This window comes from Saccopteryx leptura, chromosome 2, assembly GCF_036850995.1.
Source record: "Saccopteryx leptura isolate mSacLep1 chromosome 2, mSacLep1_pri_phased_curated, whole genome shotgun sequence".
Lineage (NCBI taxonomy): Eukaryota > Metazoa > Chordata > Mammalia > Chiroptera > Emballonuridae > Saccopteryx > Saccopteryx leptura.
Window position 1 is genome coordinate 138,704,372 of NC_089504.1, and position 21,533 is coordinate 138,725,904.

Consider the following 21,533-nt stretch of genomic DNA (forward strand, 5'->3'; position numbering starts at 1 on the left):
TTGGAATTTGCTTTGCAACCACAACAGCAGCTGGAAATGGCCTCTATCTTCATACCCAGTGGCATCACACTGGCAGACCCTAAGCTGCATCCAAAACTCTTAACTGTAAGAGTCAGGAAAATGTAGTATTTTGTCTTCTAGCCCTTATGATACAACAGGAGATAATTCAGAAATGGTAGGAGTGGGTACTGAGTGCCCAAAGACAAGATCCATGAAGCAAAAGTTCCACAAATCCTTATAGGGCTATTATGACTGTGTAATGTTTCTCAAACACCACAATAGGCAGGTCAGAAGCCGGATGCCTTGTCAAACAGAACCCCCATGGATACACTGTATTAGGCAACTGTAGATGGTTTTCCAATAGAAGTTTTAAAATGTTTTTGACCTAAGTTAGCTGTATACTTAATAACTCTTTCCAGTGTATAGAAACTATTTCCTCTTGACATTTGTTAGCAAATACATCATAGAGAACAGGGTTTAGTAGTCACATAGCTTTATGGACTGTATTTCAGGTACTAATTTTCCCCCAGGCAATACGGCACAGAACATGCTTCTCAGAGCACCAGCAGGCCAAGCCTGTACCTTCCAATTCCCTGTTGGAATTGTACTTATTTTTCTATCAATTAGAATTAATTTCACAACATGGCTAAAGACTGCTTTGTAAAGAGCTTTATCAATAGGGTAAAGGGATCTGAAGTACAAAATGAACTTACTAAATTTGCTTCTCTTTCTCTGTATTCTTACTAGCAATTTAATTTTGTAGTTGACATTTTGATCTAGGACAGAGGTTTGGAACTTCTTTTGATTTTGCTCTAGATAATGGTGTCAAGAAGTAACAGAATTAAGTCTGATTATGAGTACATAAACCAAAATATCCTGACCTGTGGCAGCGCAGTGGATAAAGCATCAACCTAGAATGCTGAGTTCCCCAGTTCGAAACCCTGGGCTTGCCTGGTCAAGGCACATTTGGGAGTTGATGCTTCCTGCTCCTCTCCCCCTTTCTCTCTAAAATCAATAAATAATATTAAATAAAAAAGAAAAGTGAGGAAAACCTGGAGGCATGGGGAGAGACTAGACAGGGCAAGGAGGTTCAGGAGGTAAGTTTTCCCTCATCTCTTACCACCGCTGTTTTATGGAGTTTGCTGTCTGCCCTAAGGTGATCCCAGGGACACCATGAAACAGGGCAATACAGCTGGAGACAGAGGTTGAAGCTTGCAGACCCCTGGGTGGCAACTAGATCTATAAGAGGGAGGAAGTAATTGCTACCTTTTGTTTAGTACCTAGGTGTCAGGCATTCTGAAAACATTTTGTCCCCTCAAAAATCCTATGAAGTAACACTTTTCAACTCCATTTTACCAATAAGGTAAAACTGACACTCAGAAACTTGAAATAAAGAGAAGTCAGAATCCAGAAACTTCCAGTTAAGATGGTGAAGTAAATAAACGCTGTGCTCACCTTCTGTCATGACTACATAAAAATCACAACTAAATTATAGAACCGTCACACCGAAGGCTGCCAGACAGAAGCCTTATAACCAAGGATATAAAGAACCCATGTTGATTTGAGACTGGTAGGAGACAGAGATGAGAAATGGGCTGGTCCCACACCCATGTTTGGTGATTAAAAATTTGGAGGGGTGCCTGACCAGGTGGTGGCACAGTAGATAGAGCATCAGTCTGCGACACTGAGAACCCGGGTTCGAAATGCTGAGGTTGCCGGCTTGAGCACAGGATCATAGACAGGATCTCATGGTTGCTGGCTTGAGCTCAAAGGTCGCTGGTTTGAAGCCCAAGGCTGCTGGCTTAAGTAAGGGGTCACTGGCTTGGCTGGAGCCCCCTGGTGAAGGCACATATAAGAAAGCAGTCAGTGAACAACTGAAGTGCGACAACTATGGGTTGACACTTCTCATCTCTCTCCCTTCCTGTCTGTCCTTCTCTTTCTCACACACATACAAAAGTAAAAAGAGTAAAATAATTTGGAGGTATATTTCAGCTGCAGAGGTCCCCCTAAGGAATGAGGGATCCCAGCCCAGTGCTGGCCTCTCCAGCCCGGGGAACCAGAGCCAGAAAGAGGAGTCCCCACAACATGTGGCTCTGGAAACCAGCAGGGATTGGGGCTGAGTGAGACAGAGGGCAGCTGGAGTCCTAGGTGTTCCCCCTCAGGGATTCACTCATGGACACTCGCTCACAAACTCCAGTGCAGGAAAGGCAGTTTGAAAGTGCAAGGGACATACAGGGGGAACTGAATTGACTAGCTTCCAGGTGGGGGCTGGAGGGGTGGAGGTTAGGGCAGCCCTATCTAGGGATGGAGGCACTGGCAGGGACCATTGCTCCTTTGTTAAGCTCTCCTCCAACTAAGCCCACAGACACAGGTGGGCACCAAACCTGAGCTCTTCATTAACCTGCCTCATACTGTTTGCACTGCTCTGGTGATTCCCAGGGACCCTGCCCCACCAAACTAAAACACCTAGGATACTTCAAATGGTCTGCCTTGGCTTGAGTTGTGGACTTTTTTAAAACCTCTCAAAGATCCACAAACCCCCACAGCTGTCCTTGGAATGCTCTGTACCTCAAGCTAAGTGGCCCTAAGACCAGCATAAGTGGCTATTGATCTCAACCTGTACTATAACTCCCATAAGGTTACCCAAACTTTTCATAAGCTGTGGCCAGTGTTGACTTGGCATGTAGCTTCAATTAAGCAGACACAAACCTGGCACAAGTGGTATCTAGCCTCAGCTCACAGTGTGGGGCCCACCAAAGAGTCCCATGCCTGGCACAATAGCATGTCTGCTGTAGTCAATACCAGCCCTCAAAGATCATCAATCTGAGGGTCAATCCTTCCTACTAATATGCCAAGAACAATCAAAGCTCAATACAACAGGAGGGCACACACAACCCACAGAAGGAACACTCTGGAGCACCTGGCTCAGGTGATCAAAGAGTCTGTGTTACTGGGCCTCAATGAACACCTACTTCATAAAGCCACTTTGCCACAGAAGATATAAAAGATATACCTAGTACATAGAAATAAACACAAGAACCAAACAAATGAGAAGACAAAGAAACATGCCCCAAATGAAAGAACAGGCCAAAATTCCAGAAAAGGAACTAAATGAAATGAAGACAAGCAATCTACCAGATATAGCATTTAAAACTATTGTTGTAAGGATGTTCAAGGAACTTAAGGGAAGAATAGATGAGCTCAGTGAGAACTTCAACAAAGACATAGAAACCACAAAATAGAATCAGTCAAAACTGAAGTCTATAGTAACTGAAATGAAGAACACATCAGAGAGAATCAACAGCACATTAGCTGAAGCAAAGGATCGAATCAATAATCTGGAAGAAAAGGTAGTGGGAAATAACAAACAGAACAGCAAAAAGAGAAAGAATTTTTAAAAACGAAGTTAGTTTAAGGGACCTCTAGGACACTATCAAGCATACCATATTTGCATCATGGGGGTACCAGAAAAAGAGAGCAAGGGATTTAAAACCTATTTGACAAAATAATTACTGAAAAGTTCCTTAAGCAGGTACAGAAATAGACATACAAATTCAAGAAGTACAGATAATACCAAAAAAGGTGAACCTAAAAAGGCCCACAACAAGACATGTCAAATTAAAATACCAAATGTTAAAACTAGAGAATCTTAAAAGTGGATAGAGAAAACCAGTGAGTTATGTACAAGGGAGGTCCCATAAGATTATCAGATGGCTTTTCAACAGAAACTTTGCAGGAAAGAAGGGAATCAAATCTTCAAAGTGATGAAGAGAAAAGACCTACAACTGAGATTACTTTAACCAGTAATGCGATCACTTAGAATCAAAGAAGAGATCAAGAGTTTCACCGATAAGAACAAGCTAAAGGAATTCATCACCACTATGTCAGTAATAAAAGTAATGTTAAATAGACTTCTAAATGTAGGGGGGGGGATGATAAAAATATGACTAAGAAAATAGAGAAAAGAAAGAAATTCTCACTGACAAACAGTAAAATCAGTGGACCAACCAACTCTAAAGCTAGCAGAAAGCTTAAAAGACAAAAGTATGAAGATTATGTATAATTACAATAAAATTAAGGTATACATGCAAACACATACAAAAGAAGCAAAAAATAATTACAAAAACATCAACATGGAGAAGGTGAATAAAAATTGTGATTTTTAGAATGTGTTCAAACTTAAGTGACCATAACTTAAAATAGACTGCTATAAAAATAGCTTGGTATATAGGAAGCCCTGGTAAACACAAACCAGAAATCTATAAGAGATACAAGCAATAAAAACAAAGGAATCCAAACACAACACTACAGAAAGTCACCAACATACAGAGAAGAGAACAAGAGGAGAAGAAAGGAACTGAGAACTACAAACACAATCATAAAGCAATTAATAAAATGGCAGTAACTACATACCTAACAATAATTACTTTATTTATTTTTTTTGTGGCAGAGACAGGGAGAGTCAGAGCGAGGGACAGATAAGAACAGACAGACAGGAAGGGAGAGAGATGAGAAACACCAATTCTTCGTTGCGGCTCCTTAGTTGTTCATTGATTGATTTCTCATATGTGCCTTGACCAGAGGGCTACAGCAGACCAAGTGACTCCTTGCTCGAGCCAGAGACCTTGGGCTCAAGCTGGTGAGCCCAGCTCAAACCAGATAAGCCCGTGCTCAAGCTGGCGACCTCGGGGTCTCGAACCTGGGTCCTCCAGATCTCAGTCTGACGCTCTATCCACTGTGCCACCGCTTGGTCAGGCTAATTACTTTAGATGTAAATGCTCTAATCAAAAGACACAGGGTATCTGATTAGACTTTTTAAAAATAGATTAAAAGAACAAGACCTATACATATACAAGTGATCTATTTCAAATCAAAAGACAAATACAGACTGAAAGTAAAGGGATGAAAAAAGATATTTCATACAAATGGAAATAAAAGAAAATGATGGGGTAGCAATATTTATATCAGGCAAAATAGAATTTAAAACAAGGGCTGTAACAAGAGACAAAGAACATTTCATAATGATAAAGGGGTCAATTCAACAAGAGGATACAACTCTCCTAAACATCTACACACTCTACTTAGAAACACCTACTTATTTAAAGCAAATATTGATGGACAAAGAGGGAAAGGATAAACAAAATTTATAAACTTTAGCCAGACTCATCAAGAAAAAAAGAGGATCCAAATAAGTAAAATCAGATATAAAAGAGAAATGACAACTGACTCCACAAAAATACAAAGTATCAGGAAATACAATGAACCAACAAGTTGGATATGCCAACAAGTTGGATAATCTGAAAAAAATGAATAATTTCTAGAGCCATACAATCTTCCAGAAACAGAAAATCAGAACAGATTGATAACTACTGACAAAATTGAATCAATTATTTAAAAAAACAAAAACAAACAACCAACAAAAAACAAACCCACCTCCCAACACACAAAAGCCTTGGGACAGATGGCTTCACAGGTGGTTTTTACCAAGCATTCAAAAAAGTTAATACCTATCCTTCTCAAACTGTTCCAGAAAACTGAAGAGAAGGGAAGCTCTCAAATTCATTTTACAAAGTCATCATTATCTTAATACCAAAATCAGACAAAGAGAGCACACACACAAAAATTATTGGACATATTCCTGATGAGCACAGATGCAAAAATTCTCAACAAAATATTAGCAAACCAAATTCAGCAATACATAAAAAATATTATACTCCACAGTCAACTGAGATTTACTCCCAGGATGCAAATCTTGATCAATACTTAAAAATCAATTAACATTATATACCTCATAAACAAAATGAAGAACAAAAATCACAAGATCATGTTGATAGATGCAAAAAAAAAAAAGCATTTGATAAAATTCAACATCCATTTATGATAAAAAAAACTTTCAGCAAAGTGGGGATAGAGGGAACCTATTTCAACATAATCGTGGCTAAATATGACAAACCCATGGCTAGAAACATAATCAATGGTGAAGAGCTGAAAGCTCTTTTTTAGGATCAGCAAGATAAGGATGTCTATTTTCACTGCTTTTGTTCAACATACTATTAGAAGTCCTAGCCATAGCAATCAGACAAAAAAAAATTAGAAGTAATAAAAATTGAAAAAACAGAACTAAAACTGTCATTATTTGCAGATAACATGATACATATAGAGAGGAACCCAAAGAATCCACAAAGAAATTATTAGAATAAATGAATTCATTGAAGTAGCAGGATATATTCAGAAATTGGCTGCATTTTTATAAACCAATAAGGAGCTACCAGAAAGAGAAATTAAGAAAAACAATCATATTTACAAGTGCATTAAAATGAATAAAATACCTAGGAATAAATTTCCTAGCAAGGAAGACCTGCACTCGGAAATCTATTAAGATATTAAAGGGAAAAAAACCCTGAAAAATATACAAATAAATGGAAGGATATATTGTGCTCAAGGTTGGGAGGAATTAACATCATTCCATACTACCCAAAACAATATACAGATTCAATGCAATCCCTATAAAACAAATACCAATATTTTTCACAGAACTAGAACAATCCAAAAATGTATATAAAACCACAAAAGACCCTGAAGAGCCAAAGCAGCCTTGGGAAAAAATAACAAACCTGGAGGTATCAAGCCACCTGATATAAAACTATATACAGCAATGCTATAGTTATCAAAACAGCATGGTACTGGCATAAAAACAGAGACATAGATCAACAGAACAGATTAAAGAGCTCCAAAATAAACCCACACCTATCTGGTCAATTAATGTATGCCAAAGGAGGCAATGGGATACAGTTTCTTCAATAAAGGGTGATGGAAAAACTGGACAGCTATATGCAAAAGAATGAAACTGGATCACTTTCTTACACTACATACAAAAATAAACTTAGCCTGACCTGTGGTGGCGCAATGGATAAAGCATCGACCTGGAAATGCTGAGGTCGCCGGTTCAAAACCCTGGGCGTGCCTGGTCAAGGCATATATATGAGAGTTGATGCTTCCAGCTCCTCCCCCCTTCTCTCTCTCTGTCTCTCTCCTCTCTCTCCCTCTCTCTCTTCCTCTCTCTCTCTTCTCTAAAAATGAATAAAAAACAAAAAAAACTTAAAGGGGATTAAACACTTAAATGTAAAACTCTAAATCATAAATCTCCTTAGTAGAAAATATAGGCAGTGAACTCTTTGATATCACTTTTTTTTAATATTAAAAAAAATTCATTCACTTTTGGGACAGGAGAGAAGGGGGGAGGAGCAGGAAGCATCAACTCCCATTTTGTGCCTTGACTGAGCAAGCCCAGGGTTTCAAACCACTGACCTCTGCATTCTAGGTTGATGCTTTATCCACTGCTCCACCACAGGTCAGGCTGTTATCATTCTTTTTTTTTTTTTTTTTTTTTTTTGGTGACAGAGACAGAGAGTGGGACAGATAGGGACCGACAGACAAGAAGGGAGAGAGACAAGAAGCATCAATTCTTTGTTGTAGCACCTTAGTTGTTCATTGATTGCTTTCTCATAATGTGCCTTGACCAGGAGGCTACAGCAGACCAAGTGACCCCTTGCTCAAGCCCGCTACCTTGGGCTCAAGCTGGTGAGCCTTGATCAAACCAGGTGAGCTGGTGCTCAAGCTGGTGACCTTGGGGTTTTGAACTTGGGTCTTCCACGTCCCAGTCCGATGCTCTATTCACTGTGCCACTGCCTGGTCAGGCTGATATCATTCTTAGTAATATTTTTTGGATCTGTCTCCTCAGGCAAGAGAAACAGAACAAAAACAAACAAATAAATAAATGGGACTACATCAAACCAAAGAGTTCATGCACAACAAATGAAACAATCAACAAAATGAAAAGATATTCACCAGTGATACATCCGATAAAGGGTTAAAATCCAAAATATATAAAGAACTCATATAATACAACTTAACACACACAGAAACCCAAGAAATGAGGTTCAAAAAATGGGCAGAGGCCCTGGCTGGTTAGCTCAGTGGATACAACATCAGCCCAGCATGCAGATGTCCCCAGTTCAATCCCCCGTCAGGGCACACATAAGAAGTGACCATCTGCTTTACTGCCCTTCCCTCTCCCCCTTCTCTCTTTTCCCCTCCTGCAGCCAGTAGTTCAAGTATTGGCCCTGGGTGCTGAGAAGAGCTCGGTTGATCTGAGTGTCAGCCTTAGGTGCTAAAAATAGCCGTTGATTTGAGCATCGGCCCAGGATGGAGATTGCCAGGTGGATCCTGGTCAGGGCACATGTAGGACTCTATTTCCTCTCCTCTCACTTAAAAAAAATGGACAGAGAACTGGAACAAACATTTTTCCATAATGGACATACAGATGGCTAAAAAACATATGAGAAAATGTTCAACATCATTAATCATTAGGGAAATGCAAATTAAAATCACGAGATATCACCTTACATCTGGCAGAATTGTTATCATTAATAAATGAACAAACACCCTGGTCGGTTGGCTCAGTGGTAGAGTGTTGGCCTGGCGTGCAGGAGTCCTGGGTTCGATTCCCGGCCAGGGCACACAGGAGAAGAGCCCATCTGCTTCTCCACCCTTTCCCTTCTCCTTCCTCTCTGTCTCTCTCTTCCCCTCCGCAGCCAAGGCTCCATTGGAGCAAAATTGGCCCAGGTGCTGAGGATGGCTCCATGGCCTCTGCCTCAGGCGCTACAATGGCTCCGGCTACAGCAGAGCAATGCCGCAGATGAGCAGAGCATCACCCCCTGGTGGGGATGCCACGTGGATCCTGGTGGGGCGTATGCGGGAATCTGTCTGACTGCCTCCCTGCTTCTAACTTCGGAAAAATACAAAAAAACCCAAAACAAAACCCCAAAACAAAACAAAACAAAACAAAAATAAATCAACAAACAAGTGGTGGTGAGGATGTGGAGAAAAGGAAACCCTACTGCACTGTTATTGGGAATTCAGATTGTGCAGCCAGTATGAAAAACAATATGGAGATTTCTCAAAAAATTAAAAATAGAACTACCATATGACCCAGCAACCCACATCTGGGTATTTATCTGAAGAAATCCAAAGCACAAATTTGAAAAGACATAAATCCTATGTTCATTGCAGCATTATTTACAGTAGCCAAGATATGGAAACAGCCTAAATGCCCATCAATAAACTAATGGATAAAGATGTACATATGTAAAATGGCATATTAGCAATAAAAAACCCCCAAAATCTTTTCATTTGCAACAACATAGATGGGCTTTGAGAGTATTATGCTTAACTAAAACAAGTCAGAGAAAGACACTATATAATTTCACTTATATGTGGAATCTAAAAAAAATAAAATAGATGAAAAAACAAGAGAAAAAATTCAGATATAGAAAATAGACTGATAATGCCAGAGGGGAAGGGGTTAGAGGACTGGATGAAAAAGGTGAAGGAATTAAAAATTATAAATTGGCAGTTATAAAATAGTCATGGCAATATGAAGTATAGCATAGGGAATTATAGTCAATAATATTTAAGTAGTTATATATGGTGTCAGGTTGGTACTAGACTTAACTGAAGTGATCACTCCTTAAATTATCTGTGTAATCACTATGTTGTTTTACACCTGAAACTAATATAATATTGTAAGTTAACTGTAACTAAACATTTTTTTAAAAAATTAAAGAAAAAGGGCACCTTTTTCTAACCTTTAGAAGTGTGAGTCCAACGAGTCCTGAGGAAAATAAAAGTCAGATTCCAAACCCAAGTTCTCTATTCAGCTAAATTAATGTCTCATTGAGAAAAACGAAGATTTTTCCAACTACCTCAGGCTCAGGTCAACTTTCTTCCAACTATTCCATTCTATTGATTTGGTCAATAAAGATGTAATGTGGATTTTACAGTGAGTAAAGGTGAAGAATGGTAGATATCAAGAGAGAATGAAAAAGAAGCACAGAAGCAGCTTCTGAAACGATTTTATTCCACCCTATTGTCTAACCGTGGTCGGCAAACTGCGGCTTGCGAGCCACATGTGGCTCTTTGGCCCCTTGAGTGTGGCTCTTCCACAAAATACCACGTGCGGGCGCTACCTCGATAAGGAATGTACCTGCCTACATAGTTTAAGTTTAAAAAATTTGGCTCTCAAAAGAAATTTCAATCATTGTACTGTTGATAGTTGGCTCTGTTGACTAATGAGTTTGCCGACCACTGTATACCAACCTTACCATCTTTAGTGTTCTCCTTGAAATCGTGAGTATTGGTTTGCCTGCAGTTCCTTGCTCTCTCATCGTTCTTTATCCACAATTTTTCACGGACTTTGTCCTAAATGCAATGTAACAGCCATAGCAGAAAAACTTCTTTCACCTGCATCCTGTCAAAGAATACTGTTATCTCACAGGGCAGAGGAAATCAGTTTGCTAAAAAACGTTGAATTCTTTCTTTCAGTGTCCCTACATAGGGAAGATGATGTTGGTCTACTACCCTGCAGCCCTTTTTCATTGTTTAGTAAAACCCTGACTTTTAAGTATTCACCATCAATGAGGCTTAGGGAGATAGGCCCAGCTTTGAGTGAAATATGGTTGGTTTAAGAAAGGAACACTAGTTTCATTCTTCTCACCAGGGTTGGTTTAGAAATGGAAGTGTGATATAATTCCAGGCAATAGGAAATGAGATGTTTTATGGAGGATTCTTGGAGGAAAAAATTTCTTTCCTTATTAAAAAAACAGATGCCAGAAAGAAATGTTACTTTCTGGCCTTGGAAGTGGCTTTGTGAAGATGGGATGTTCGGAGCTGCTGTAACCATTCTGTCAACATGAAAAAACCAACCAGGACACAAAAGGTCACAGGACGAGAATGGTACAGCAGAAGGATTGAAGGAATCTGGGTTCTTAAATGACTTTAATGAGCTAGTGAAATGACCAAGCCTAATCCTGAACCTGGTTTTCCCGTTATAAGACCTTTATGTCTTTGTTATAGTAAAAACATCATTTGTTGCTTATGCCATTTTGTGTTGAATATTTTTTCGTATTCAAATATAAATAGAGTATTCTAAGTGATAAACTAAAACAGGAAAAATAGAACATGACATGCTGTTTAACATGTTCATATGTAATTCTTATAAAAAGCTACTTAGGCAACACCACAAAAACAGATTACTTCTTCTATTTTTTTAAATTAGGAACCAAAAAAAATGTCCAGAGTAAGGAGTAAAAGAAATAAATTCTTAAGAAAAGAAAAATTTAAATTAATTTTATTTACTGTATTTATTTATTTTAGTGAGAGAAGGTAGGTAGGTAGAGGGAGAGAGAGAAAATCAATTTGTTGTTCTACTTGGTCATACATTCACTGGTTGGCTCCTGAATGTGCCCTGACTGGGGATCAAACCCACAACTTGGCATTTCGGGATGATGCTCTAACCAACTGAGCTATCGAGCAGTGTGAAAAGTCTTTTTGGTCAGTTTTCTAAATATTAGAATTTTCACACTCTGATTACAAGTTGTCAATTCTGACAACTCCTGGCTAAAAATTAAGATATCTTCTTTTTTTTTTTTTTTTTTTGTATTTTTCTTAGGTTGGAAACGGGGAGGCAGTCAGACAGACTCCTGCATGCGCCCGACCGGGATCCACCTGGCATGCCCACCAGGGGGTGATGTTCTGCCCATCTGGGGCGTGCTCTGCCGCAATCAGAGCCATTCTAGCACCTGAGGCAGAGGCCACAGAGCCATCCTCAGCACCCAGGCAAACTTTGCTCCAATGGAGCCTTGGCTGCGGGAGGGGAAGAGAGAGACAGAGAGGAAGGAGAGGGGGAGGGGTGGAGAAGTAGATGGGCGCTTTTCCTGTGTGCCCTGGCCAGGAATCAAACCCAGGACTCCTGCATGCCAGGCCAATGCTCTACCACTGAGCTAACCGGCCAGGGCCTGAAGATATCTTAATGATTCTCTACTTCTCACTAAGCATTTCTTGTTTTATAAGAGATATTCCAGAAGATCCTTATGTGTCTAGACCTCCTTAATCTTCACCCTACAGTTGATGATTTTGCATTTCCAAATATACGGTAAACTGTGACAGTGTCTATCACAATGAAGCCAGTTTCACTAAGATCAGAGCAATTTCTCATAAAGGTGCTTCTTCTTCTTTTTTTTTTTTTTTGCATTTTTCTGAAGCTGGAAACGGGGAGAGACAGTCAGACAGACTCCCGTATGCGCCCGACCAGGATCCACCCGGCACGCCCACCAGGGGGCGATGCTCTGCCCCTCCGGGGCGTCGCTCTGTCGCGACCAGAGCCACTCTAGCGCCTGGGGCAGAGGCCAAGGAGCCATCCCCAACGCCCGGGCCATCCTTGCTCCAATGGAGCCTCGCTGCGGGAGGGGAAGAGAGAGACAGAGAGGAAGGAGAGGGGGAGGGGTGGAGGTGGAGAAGCAGATGGGCGCCTCTCCTGTGTGCCCTGGCCGGGAATCGAACCCGGGACTTCTGCACGACAGGCCGATGCTCTACCACTGAGCCAACCGGCCAGGGCATAAAGGTGCTTCTCACTGGTCCTCAGCTCCAGCAATAAGTTCTCAATACATGCATGTTGAAAGATGTAATTAGTAATGGAAGCCCCCTTTTTCTAAAACAAACACCCAAAGAACTAGTTGTTATTGGGAAGAACATCCCAGTCTAGTTCTAAGAAAATCTGTAACAGTTTGGACTTGTTTTTATTCTTTGCTAGATGTATTGTGTGTTAGCAGCATACAGGTGAAAATCAGGTTTTGTAAAGATTTAAGTGCGTCTTGATGTGAAATTTATGAGGTCTGATGATCAGCCAGATATAGGGATGTCTGCTGCTGCCTCACCTGCTTCTCTGGGCTAATGACTACCTTAGAGTTCTCCTCTGGCCTGTAGATAGCAGCACTCCAGGTGGTGAACAGCAAATCGATGTTTCTCTGTCCCTTCCCCTCTCTCTCTAAAATAATTAAAGAAAAAAGAGATGGACTAAAAAATAAAAGCAAAGACACCCCAAACCAGGGAACTCCAGAAAATTTAGTTAGCATTTATTGAGGACATACTGTTAGGGAATGTTTTAAGTGCTTTATAATTAGAAACCTTTAACCCTCAAAACAACCCAACAAGGTGACTACTGCTTCATTCCTATGTAACAGATAAGGAAAGCTGAGGCCCAGAGAGAGCAAGAAACTTAACCCAGCCAGTAAGTGGAGAAGCCACAATTTGAGCTCAGGTGGCTGGTTCTAGAATCAGTCCTCTTCAACACTGTCAGACTGCCCCTCTGAACTCTCCAAGAGACAAGCCAGAAAGATCCACATTTCTCCAGCATGGAAACATGAGTCTGTCGTTTTTGCTCCCCACAGAACCCCCAGTCACCCCTACCGCTGTTCACATAGCCCCTGTGCCCTTTTTAGCTGTGACTTTGGAATGTAACTTAAACTCTGTTTCAGGCTATCTTCATGTATAAAATACAAAAAAGAAAATATATACACACACTTCATGAGGATACTGTAAGCAGGGGTCCCCAAACTTTTACACAAGGGGCCAGTTCACTGTCCCTCAGACCGTTGGAGGGCCGCCACATACAGTGCTCCTCTCACTGACCACCAATGAAAGAGGTGCCCCTTCCAGAAGTGCAGAGGGGGGCTGCATAAATGGCCTCAGGGGGCCACATGCAGCCCGCGGGCCGTAGTTTGGGGACGCCTGCTGTAAGGCATGCTCAATACGTCCACGACTGTCAGGCTAGTCTCTCGAGTCTCCACCTATGGACTCTGGTCTGTCCTCTACTGTCAGGGTAACACGGTGTCATCTTCTACACGATGATCTTTCAAATTTTTAAACGCAGGTAACACAGTGCCGTTCTCCAGGCTAAATAATGCCAGCTTCTTCAACTGTGTCGCCCAAAGTATTGCTTTCAGAATGCTTCCTCTTTCGCTCATATTTCAAACAGCTCTTCTACCAACGTGTGGCATCTTGATTGAGCACTTTCTTGAAGAAATCATAAAAAGAGAGAGCTCTTCTTTTCCTTATTTCTTAAAAGGTTGAAGTTAATTTCCTAAGAGTTGAAACAGTCAGTACCAGCATAAACTAAAATGTTAAACCTAAAACAGAATTTTATCTTGAGAAGTTTGTTTCCTTTTTTATCTATTTTCCTTCTTCCAACAAATTCTTTACTATATTAGTTACTGAGTCTTATGATGGACCCATTACAGGGTCATGTTGGGGATGAGTTGAATGAATGTTTGGACATTTTTCTTCTCTGTCACTTTAACAAGAACAGTCTTTTCTAATGCAAGAAGTTACTTTAAGGAGGCCATGACCAGATGCCTTCTACATTCCCTCTTAATCCTCAGATTCCATGACTTGAGGCTGCTGTAATTTTGCTCAAAGTACACATATACTGAAGTCTTCCTTATTCCAATGCAGTAAATTCATTACACCTTAGTAAAAGGAAGTTTCATTTATAACTTTAGTATCTATAAATTATAAATATATATATATATATATATATATATATATATATATATTTCTCATTCCCCTTATAGCAAATTGCTTCTTCAGAGGGTGATTACATTGGTTTTAAAGTGGTTTATCTCCTCATGCTGTTTATATTCCCATTTGATACGTTAATCCTCTATTCTGGCAGATAATCCTTTAATTATTTCCATCAGGTATAAACAAATGTTTCCAGTTTTAGAAACCCAGGGCAGCAACATACCATATTCCAGAAGACCACTGAGAATTCTTGACAAGGGAGCAGCCCTTTGGAACTATCAGCACAGATCAACGCAACGGCCCAGCTCAGCAGATCAGTTCCTTTGATCACATGGGCATGGTCGGGATACACGGGAAATAAAAGTGCTTTGTGTGTTGATCTGTGATCAAAACTGATAATCAGTTTTGATAAACACAAGGACCTCCCTCAGAGGTGTTCACAGCTAGCAAAGTAGTAAAATCTTTGTAAACAGTGACGAAGCAAAACACAGGGATCTAGCATAGTCTTACCTTTTGTGGTCACAGACTCACTCCATTTACAGAAATCTAACAATAAGTAACACATTTGTGTGTCTCTTTGTTTTTATATGTTTTAGTCACTAGCTAGTTCTATCTTTCTTACAGGAAGTGTTTCTTGGTAAAGAATTTAGGACTTTAATTTTAAGAAATATAAGCAATTACAAAGTATTAAACTCTTAGTAATCAGAGTTAAAATTTATAAAGTCAAACCCTCAAATGCCATGTCAATCATACCATATATTCAAAGATACACAAATAAGATCACAATACTGATGCAGGCAATGTTATTTTTGCCTTGCTTTGTGTTGAACTTTATTGAAGGCTCCACTGGTACCTTAAAAAGTACAGAAACTTCGCCTGACCAGGCAGTGGCGCAGTGGATAGAGCATTGGACTGGGATGCGGAGGACCCAGGTTCGAGACCCTGAGGTCGCCAGCGTGAGCGTGGGCTCATCTGGTTTGAGCAAAGCTCACCAACTTGGACCCAAGGTTGCTGGCTTGAGCAAGGGGTCACTCGGTCTGCTGTAGCCCCACGGTCAAGGCACATATGAGAAAGCAATCAATGAACAACTAAGGTGTGGCAACATGCAACGAAAAACTAATGATCGATGCTTCTCATTTCTCTCCATTCCTGCCTGTCTATCCCTCTTTTCTGACTCTCTCTGTCTCTGTAAAAAAAAAAAAAAAAAAAAAAAAAAAAAAGTAAATAGTACAGAAACTTCTTGAGCATATATCAAGTATCTGGAGGAGTAAGCTACTCCAAGTGCTTATTGTCAAAACTCTGGAAAAAGAGAATTTCTCTCTTCAGTATTTTAAAAATTGGTATCTAAATAATTTCAGTTTAAACTAGGTTAGTAAACTTCACTCTTCTTCATTGAGCTGTTAACACTGAAAAAAAGTCAAGTTCTAAATATAACAAAGACTTACACATTCAAATTGAAAATGGGAATTTATTGTCTATTATACTTTTCTGGCCAAAAGAAGAGGAAGAGTTTTTTCCTTATTACTTTCTTATAACATTGTCGTATTTTTTTAAAGCAAAATATAACAGACCTGTAGTTGAGAAGACTAATTTTTATATGAATGGTATTAACTACAGCCCTGTTAAAATAGCAATGGCAATAGCAACAGCAATACAGATTTGCTTTAACAGATGATGTTGTCAACTTTTAAATTTAGCACTTCTCATATCACTTCTGGATGGCCCAGCCTCAATGTAATTTCTTCATTTTTCTTCTCTAGAGTTTCCTTGACATAAGATAATGGCTTGAGGAAGATCACATGAGACTTAATGGCCTTGTGCTATTTTTTAAATGTTGGGTGGATAACGTAACTCATTAAAATGAGCTGTGTTGCCTGACCAGGCAGTGGCGCAGTGGATAGAGCGTCAGACTGGGATGCTGAGGACCCAGGTTTGAAACCCTGAGGTTGCTGGCTTGAGCGTGGGCTCACCAGTTTGAGCACGGGGTTCCCGGCTTGAGCGTAGGATCATAGACATGACTCATGGTTGCTGACTTGAGCCCAAGATCACTGGCTTGAGCAAGGGGTCACTCACTCTGCTGTAGCCCCCTGGTCAAGGCACATATGAGAAAGCAATCACTGAACAACTAAGGTGCCGCAAAAAGAGTTGCTGCTGCTTATCTCTCTCCCCTCCTGGCCCAGCAGTTTGAAAGGCCTAGGTCCCTTCTGTAGCCAGAGTCCGTTCTTCCACCAGCCCCCTGCAGTGGCTGAAGAAGTCCAGAAAATCGATTACATTGAATGCTACTGCTCAGAAGAGATTTGCATTTAATGCTGTTGTTAGAGGTAAAGCACCTCCTTGAGCAAAAATCTCATTTCCTCAGTGTTTAGAGGAAATACTGATTTTCATAGGGAGTTTCCTTTCTCTGTGGAAAAGATTTAAAACCTGCTAAGAGCACTACCTTTCAGTTCTTTTTCTATAGTCATACATGCTCTGCCATCTAAACCGAAGTTCACTTAAAAGCAAAGAAAAAAATTTAAGAGGATAAAAATAAGCACAAATAAAAAAAACAACAACAAACTGTTCTGCCATTACATTTTCTCCTGGAAAATTTAGCAACTCTTTCTCGTTTCCAGTGTTTCAACACTGCCAGACAATATGCTCATGGCTCATCGGTAAAGCACTCTGCGTGCTAGTGACAAAGTACGGGAACCAGGAAATATGCACGTAAGTAAAATCACTAAAATCCCAGTGATGCTGCAACAGCTTCTTACTTATTCTGTTACTGTCCATTCCATGTGAACTCACATTGTGCTTCCAAGAAGGCCATGCGTTGTAAGCCCCGACCACAGGGACCCCTATTTGTAGAGGGTAAATAGAGCCTTTGCCAGTATCATCTGGTGGCAAACTTGTGAAAATCTTCCAGAAGGTCAATAAAATCATATTCTGATGATCTGTTTTCTGGATTTGGGGGACTATGGACACAGAAAAGAATAAAAACACGGCATGCTTTTTTTTTTTGACGTTTCTTGAACTGGAAAGTAGAAAAATAGATGTTTTCTTTTCTTTCTCTCCTTCTCCCTTTCTTTCTTTCTTTTGTGGCTGAGAATGGTGAGGTTGGTCTTTCTGAGAGCACTTTTTCACTTTCCTCAGTCTTTAAGGGTGTGGTAGGCTTTAGTAGTCCGGCTGTTGACAAAATCTGTCTTCTTAAACTGAGCCTTCAGAATAAACAAACAAAAATGTGAATGGTAACATTTGGACACATAAAAATGCTATTCTTAGTGATTTCTCACAGGGGGCAGTCAAGCAGCCCACAGGATCTGGCTCTGTCGGCTACGACCCACGCCCTTCCAGCACTCTTACCTTCTTGTAGGCATTATGGAGCTCCGTGTGCGTCCACAGAGAATATAAGAGAACAGAAGCGGCTTTACTTGCTTTGTTGGAGGCATAGCTGAAAGAGGAAGAGGGCACGCCAGGATCAGTGAGAGTGTGTGTGGGCTCCCAGAGGCGGCCTCTGACGTTCTGTACAACCTCTTTGAGGGCTGTCACTCAGCAGCCCTCCATTAAGTCAGGCTACTCAACAGCAACAAGAGAATTAAGTCTACGGCCGCACCACCCTGAACTCACCCGATCTCGTCTGATCTTGGAAGCTAAACAGGGTCAGGACTGGTTAGTACTTGAATGGGAGAATGAAATGGTGTCACAGACCAGGGACCACTTTTCAAAAATTATTAATACATTTTTTAAAACCTGTAACACAGTGCTAAAACTAAATAGTTTACAGAGCAAATTCTTGATATTTTTTAAGGACTATATCCTTAGACATGTTATAGATCCTTTATTTAGAGAATATAACTTACACTTGTATATTTATATTGTCATTTATAGATAATAAATACATTTGTATGTTTATATGTGTATACATATATATATGAATGCAAATGTAAGAACGTAAGACTGAAAAATATATATCCCTCTCTTGACTGACTGCCTCTATAAAGGTAGGGGTAAAGTAATATTTTCAAGTTAATGAAATAAATTCTTATTGAAACATTTGTTAAAATAGTTTTTTTCTTTCTTTTTTTTATTAGATGAGAGGCAGGAGGCAGGTAGGCAGAGATAGATTCCCCACATGTACCTCAATGGCAATCAACCCAGCAAGCCCCCCACAGGGCGATGCTCTGCCTATCTGAGGCTGCTGCTCCGCTGCTTGGCAACCGAGCTATTTCAGCACCTGAGGCCTTTCTCAGCACCCTTGCTCAAATTGCTCGAACCATTCGACATTTGAGCCATGGCTGTGGGAGAGGAGGAGAAAGAGAGAGTGAGAGAGAAAGAGTGAAAGAGAGAAGAGGGAGAGGGTGGGGTGGAGAAGCAGATGGTCATTTCTCCTGTGTGCCCTGACCAGGAATTGAACCCAGGACTTCCACACACCAGGCCAATGCTCTACTGCTGAGCCAACCAGCCAGGGCCTGTTAAAATAGTTTCAAAATGTCTTTGTTCTTATATAGAGCAAATGTAAAATGTGTTCCTACTTTAAATTCAACCTCATTGAATTTAATTTTGTACTTAAGTTTTTGATGTTTTGCTTTTAAATTTGTCCTTCATTTCCTGTTTCTGGCTGAGGAGAAAATGCTTTGATTGTTCTCTCTTCTATCACTGAACTACCACATGGCTGAATTTTTTTTTCTAACAAAGAAACAGTATCTTTTATTTTTCCTACAATAGGAATTTGTAAACATGCAGCCCAAAATAGACAACACAAATCAGAGCTGTATGGAGAGGCACCTGCTGGTTTATTCATCAGCTAAAAGCCTTGCTCTTCCATATCAACACGGCAGAGAGGTTACAGCAAATCACCCCTGACAGACTTCCTGGGCACCTCGTGGACTCTCAGAGCAGCTTGCTCATAACCAAGATACTAAGTAATCCATTAAAGCTATGGTTCTTGTTGGGCAGATAAAATGTATTATGCTCACTTTGTTAAAGAGGCCGTTGCCCAGGTGATATTAATGTGTGTTGGGGTGGGCTAAAGGCAGGCAGAATCCTTGTAGCCTGGGGCTTGGTTTTGGGATTAAGCCTTTCCTACCCTTTTTGGTGTAAGGTGGTACAATCCTATCATGCCTCAGAGAAGTGACTTTGTATTAGAGACTTCCCTATTATGTATATTGGATTAAGGGTTTGGATTTCTACACTATAAAATGGGGATGGAACGAGAGTTTGCTCTCTTGGTTCCTGAGGTTAGCATGAGAGAGCGGAGAGAGGAGAGCCAGCAGCTAAAGGAGGCCACGTGGAGGAGGCCAGGAGAAGCAGCCAAGATGGCGGAGTGCTGAGTGAGATGCCAGTTTGTGTAGAGTTTGTATCTGGGATAAGGAAGGAGATGGGGAACTGAGGAGAAGAAGGCTGGTGAGCTAGAAACCTTTGATTCTAGGAAACTCGGATAAGTCAGTGGCTTTGTGAGCACTGAGTGTGACTGGGTTTTGGAGCCCAGTGTGTATTCTTACTTGCCCGCTGGGTGCAAGGTAGGATTAAAGGCTATGGCCCATCAGTTTTTGGCTCCATGGTTTCTTTACCGACTGTCCGAATCCAATGCGAACCTGCATGGGCCGGGCGGCTGTGATAGTGGCCCCGGCCCTGCCTGCTGGCTTTACAGTTCTCTAATATTTAAAATTGGGAAAAGTTCTTAAATACCAAGTGAAGGGGAACAGAATACATCACCCCACAAAATGCCTCTCTGGCACAGGATTATTCTAGGCTAATTATTTTAAAGAAACAGCAGACACAGGGAGAGCTCTGAAAACTGAGAAGTTACCCTTTGTAAAAGAAGACATTTGCATTTATAAGGGGAATCTCCATTTGTAAGGAGTGTTTTCCCCCCTCTGTATCAGAAAGTGAAGGATGACAAAGTCTTTAGAAACTTTTATCAATGGAGAAGGCAAGGACTTAAATCTGTATAATAACCTTTGTTTACTGTGCTTTTTTCCTGGTAACCATCTCCATCCCAACATCTTTTGTCTTTAGCTGGCGATGTTATTTAAGGAGGCGGCTTGGGCCATTTTAAGGAGTTACTCAGTTATTCTGGGTCTCTCCCATGTGTACAGGTCTACCATGTTATCAAATTTCTGTTTATCTCCTGTTAACTTGTCTTTTTTTTTTTTTTTGTATTTTTCTGAAGCTGGAAACCGGGAGGCAGTCAGACAGACTCCTGCATGCGCCCGACCGGGATCCACCCAGCACGCCCACCAGGGTGCGATGCTCTGCCCATCCGGGGCGTTGCTCTGTCACGACCAGAGCCACTCTAGCGCCTGGGGCAGAGGCCAAGGAGCCATCCCCAGCGGCTGGGCCATCCTTTGCTCCAATGGAGCCTTGGCTGCGGGAGAGGAAGATAGAGACAGAAAGGAAGGAGAGGGGGAGGGGTGGAGAAGCAGATGGGCATTTCTCCTGTGTGCCCTGGCCGGAAATCGAACCCGGGACTTCCGCACGCCAGGCCGACGCTCTACCACTGAGCCAACCAGCCAGGGTAACTTGTCTTTTTTATTGCAAGGATGTCTCAGCCAAGAACCTAGAAGGGTAGAAAAAAATTATTTTTCCTCTCCCTCACAAGAGTGTTATATTTGCAAAGTTTGTTTATAAGTTGGTTGATAGCACTTGGGAACTCATTTATTCAAAGATAAAATATTATAAATGACAACTGGTCCCCAGGCTGGCCCAAGTGAAAGGATTTAGCCTAGAATAAAACCAGAGGATATGAAATAGAGAATGTCACACATGCCCCCCTCAGAACAGAACTTATGAGCTGGGAGACTGATTCCCTGTACAGTGATACCTCGGTTCTCGAACATAATTCGTTCTGGGAGAACGGTCAAGAACCAAATTGTTCGAGAACCGAAACAATGAAACCCATAGGAAATAATGGAAACTGGATTAATTTGTTCCAAGCCCCAAAAATATGCCTATTTACTGGTGCTTTCTCACAAATAACGACTTCATTGATGCTGTCACCTGCTAACTCTTTTTCTTTAATGAAAATAAGAAGCAGCTTCTCCATTTCCTCCATTATCTGAGGCCTTTGCTTTGTTAACAATGTAACACCTTTGGCAACATTGGCAGCCTTTATAACAGCTTTATTCTTAAGGAAAGTT

General features: G+C 40.9%; 1 protein-coding gene and 1 non-coding gene across 2 annotated transcripts in view; both read right to left on the minus strand.

Moving 5' to 3' along the window:
• Window positions 1–12,378: 12,378 nt before the first annotated feature.
• On the minus strand, window positions 12,379–12,454 carry TRNAD-GUC (transfer RNA aspartic acid (anticodon GUC)). Its single transcript has one exon. It is a non-coding gene; the product is annotated as a tRNA-Asp (tRNA).
• Window positions 12,455–17,348: 4,894 nt separating this feature from the next.
• Window positions 17,349–21,533, minus strand: part of PKP2 (plakophilin 2) — a 99,524-nt gene continuing 95,339 nt past the window's right edge. Inside the window, exons 12-13 of the mRNA XM_066368940.1 lie at window positions 17,758–17,845; window positions 17,349–17,612 (exon numbers count right to left, since the gene is read on the minus strand). Coding sequence (XP_066225037.1) covers window positions 17,544–17,612; window positions 17,758–17,845 — 157 coding nt within the window. The 3' untranslated portion in view covers window positions 17,349–17,543. The remainder of the gene's footprint in view (window positions 17,613–17,757; window positions 17,846–21,533) is intronic.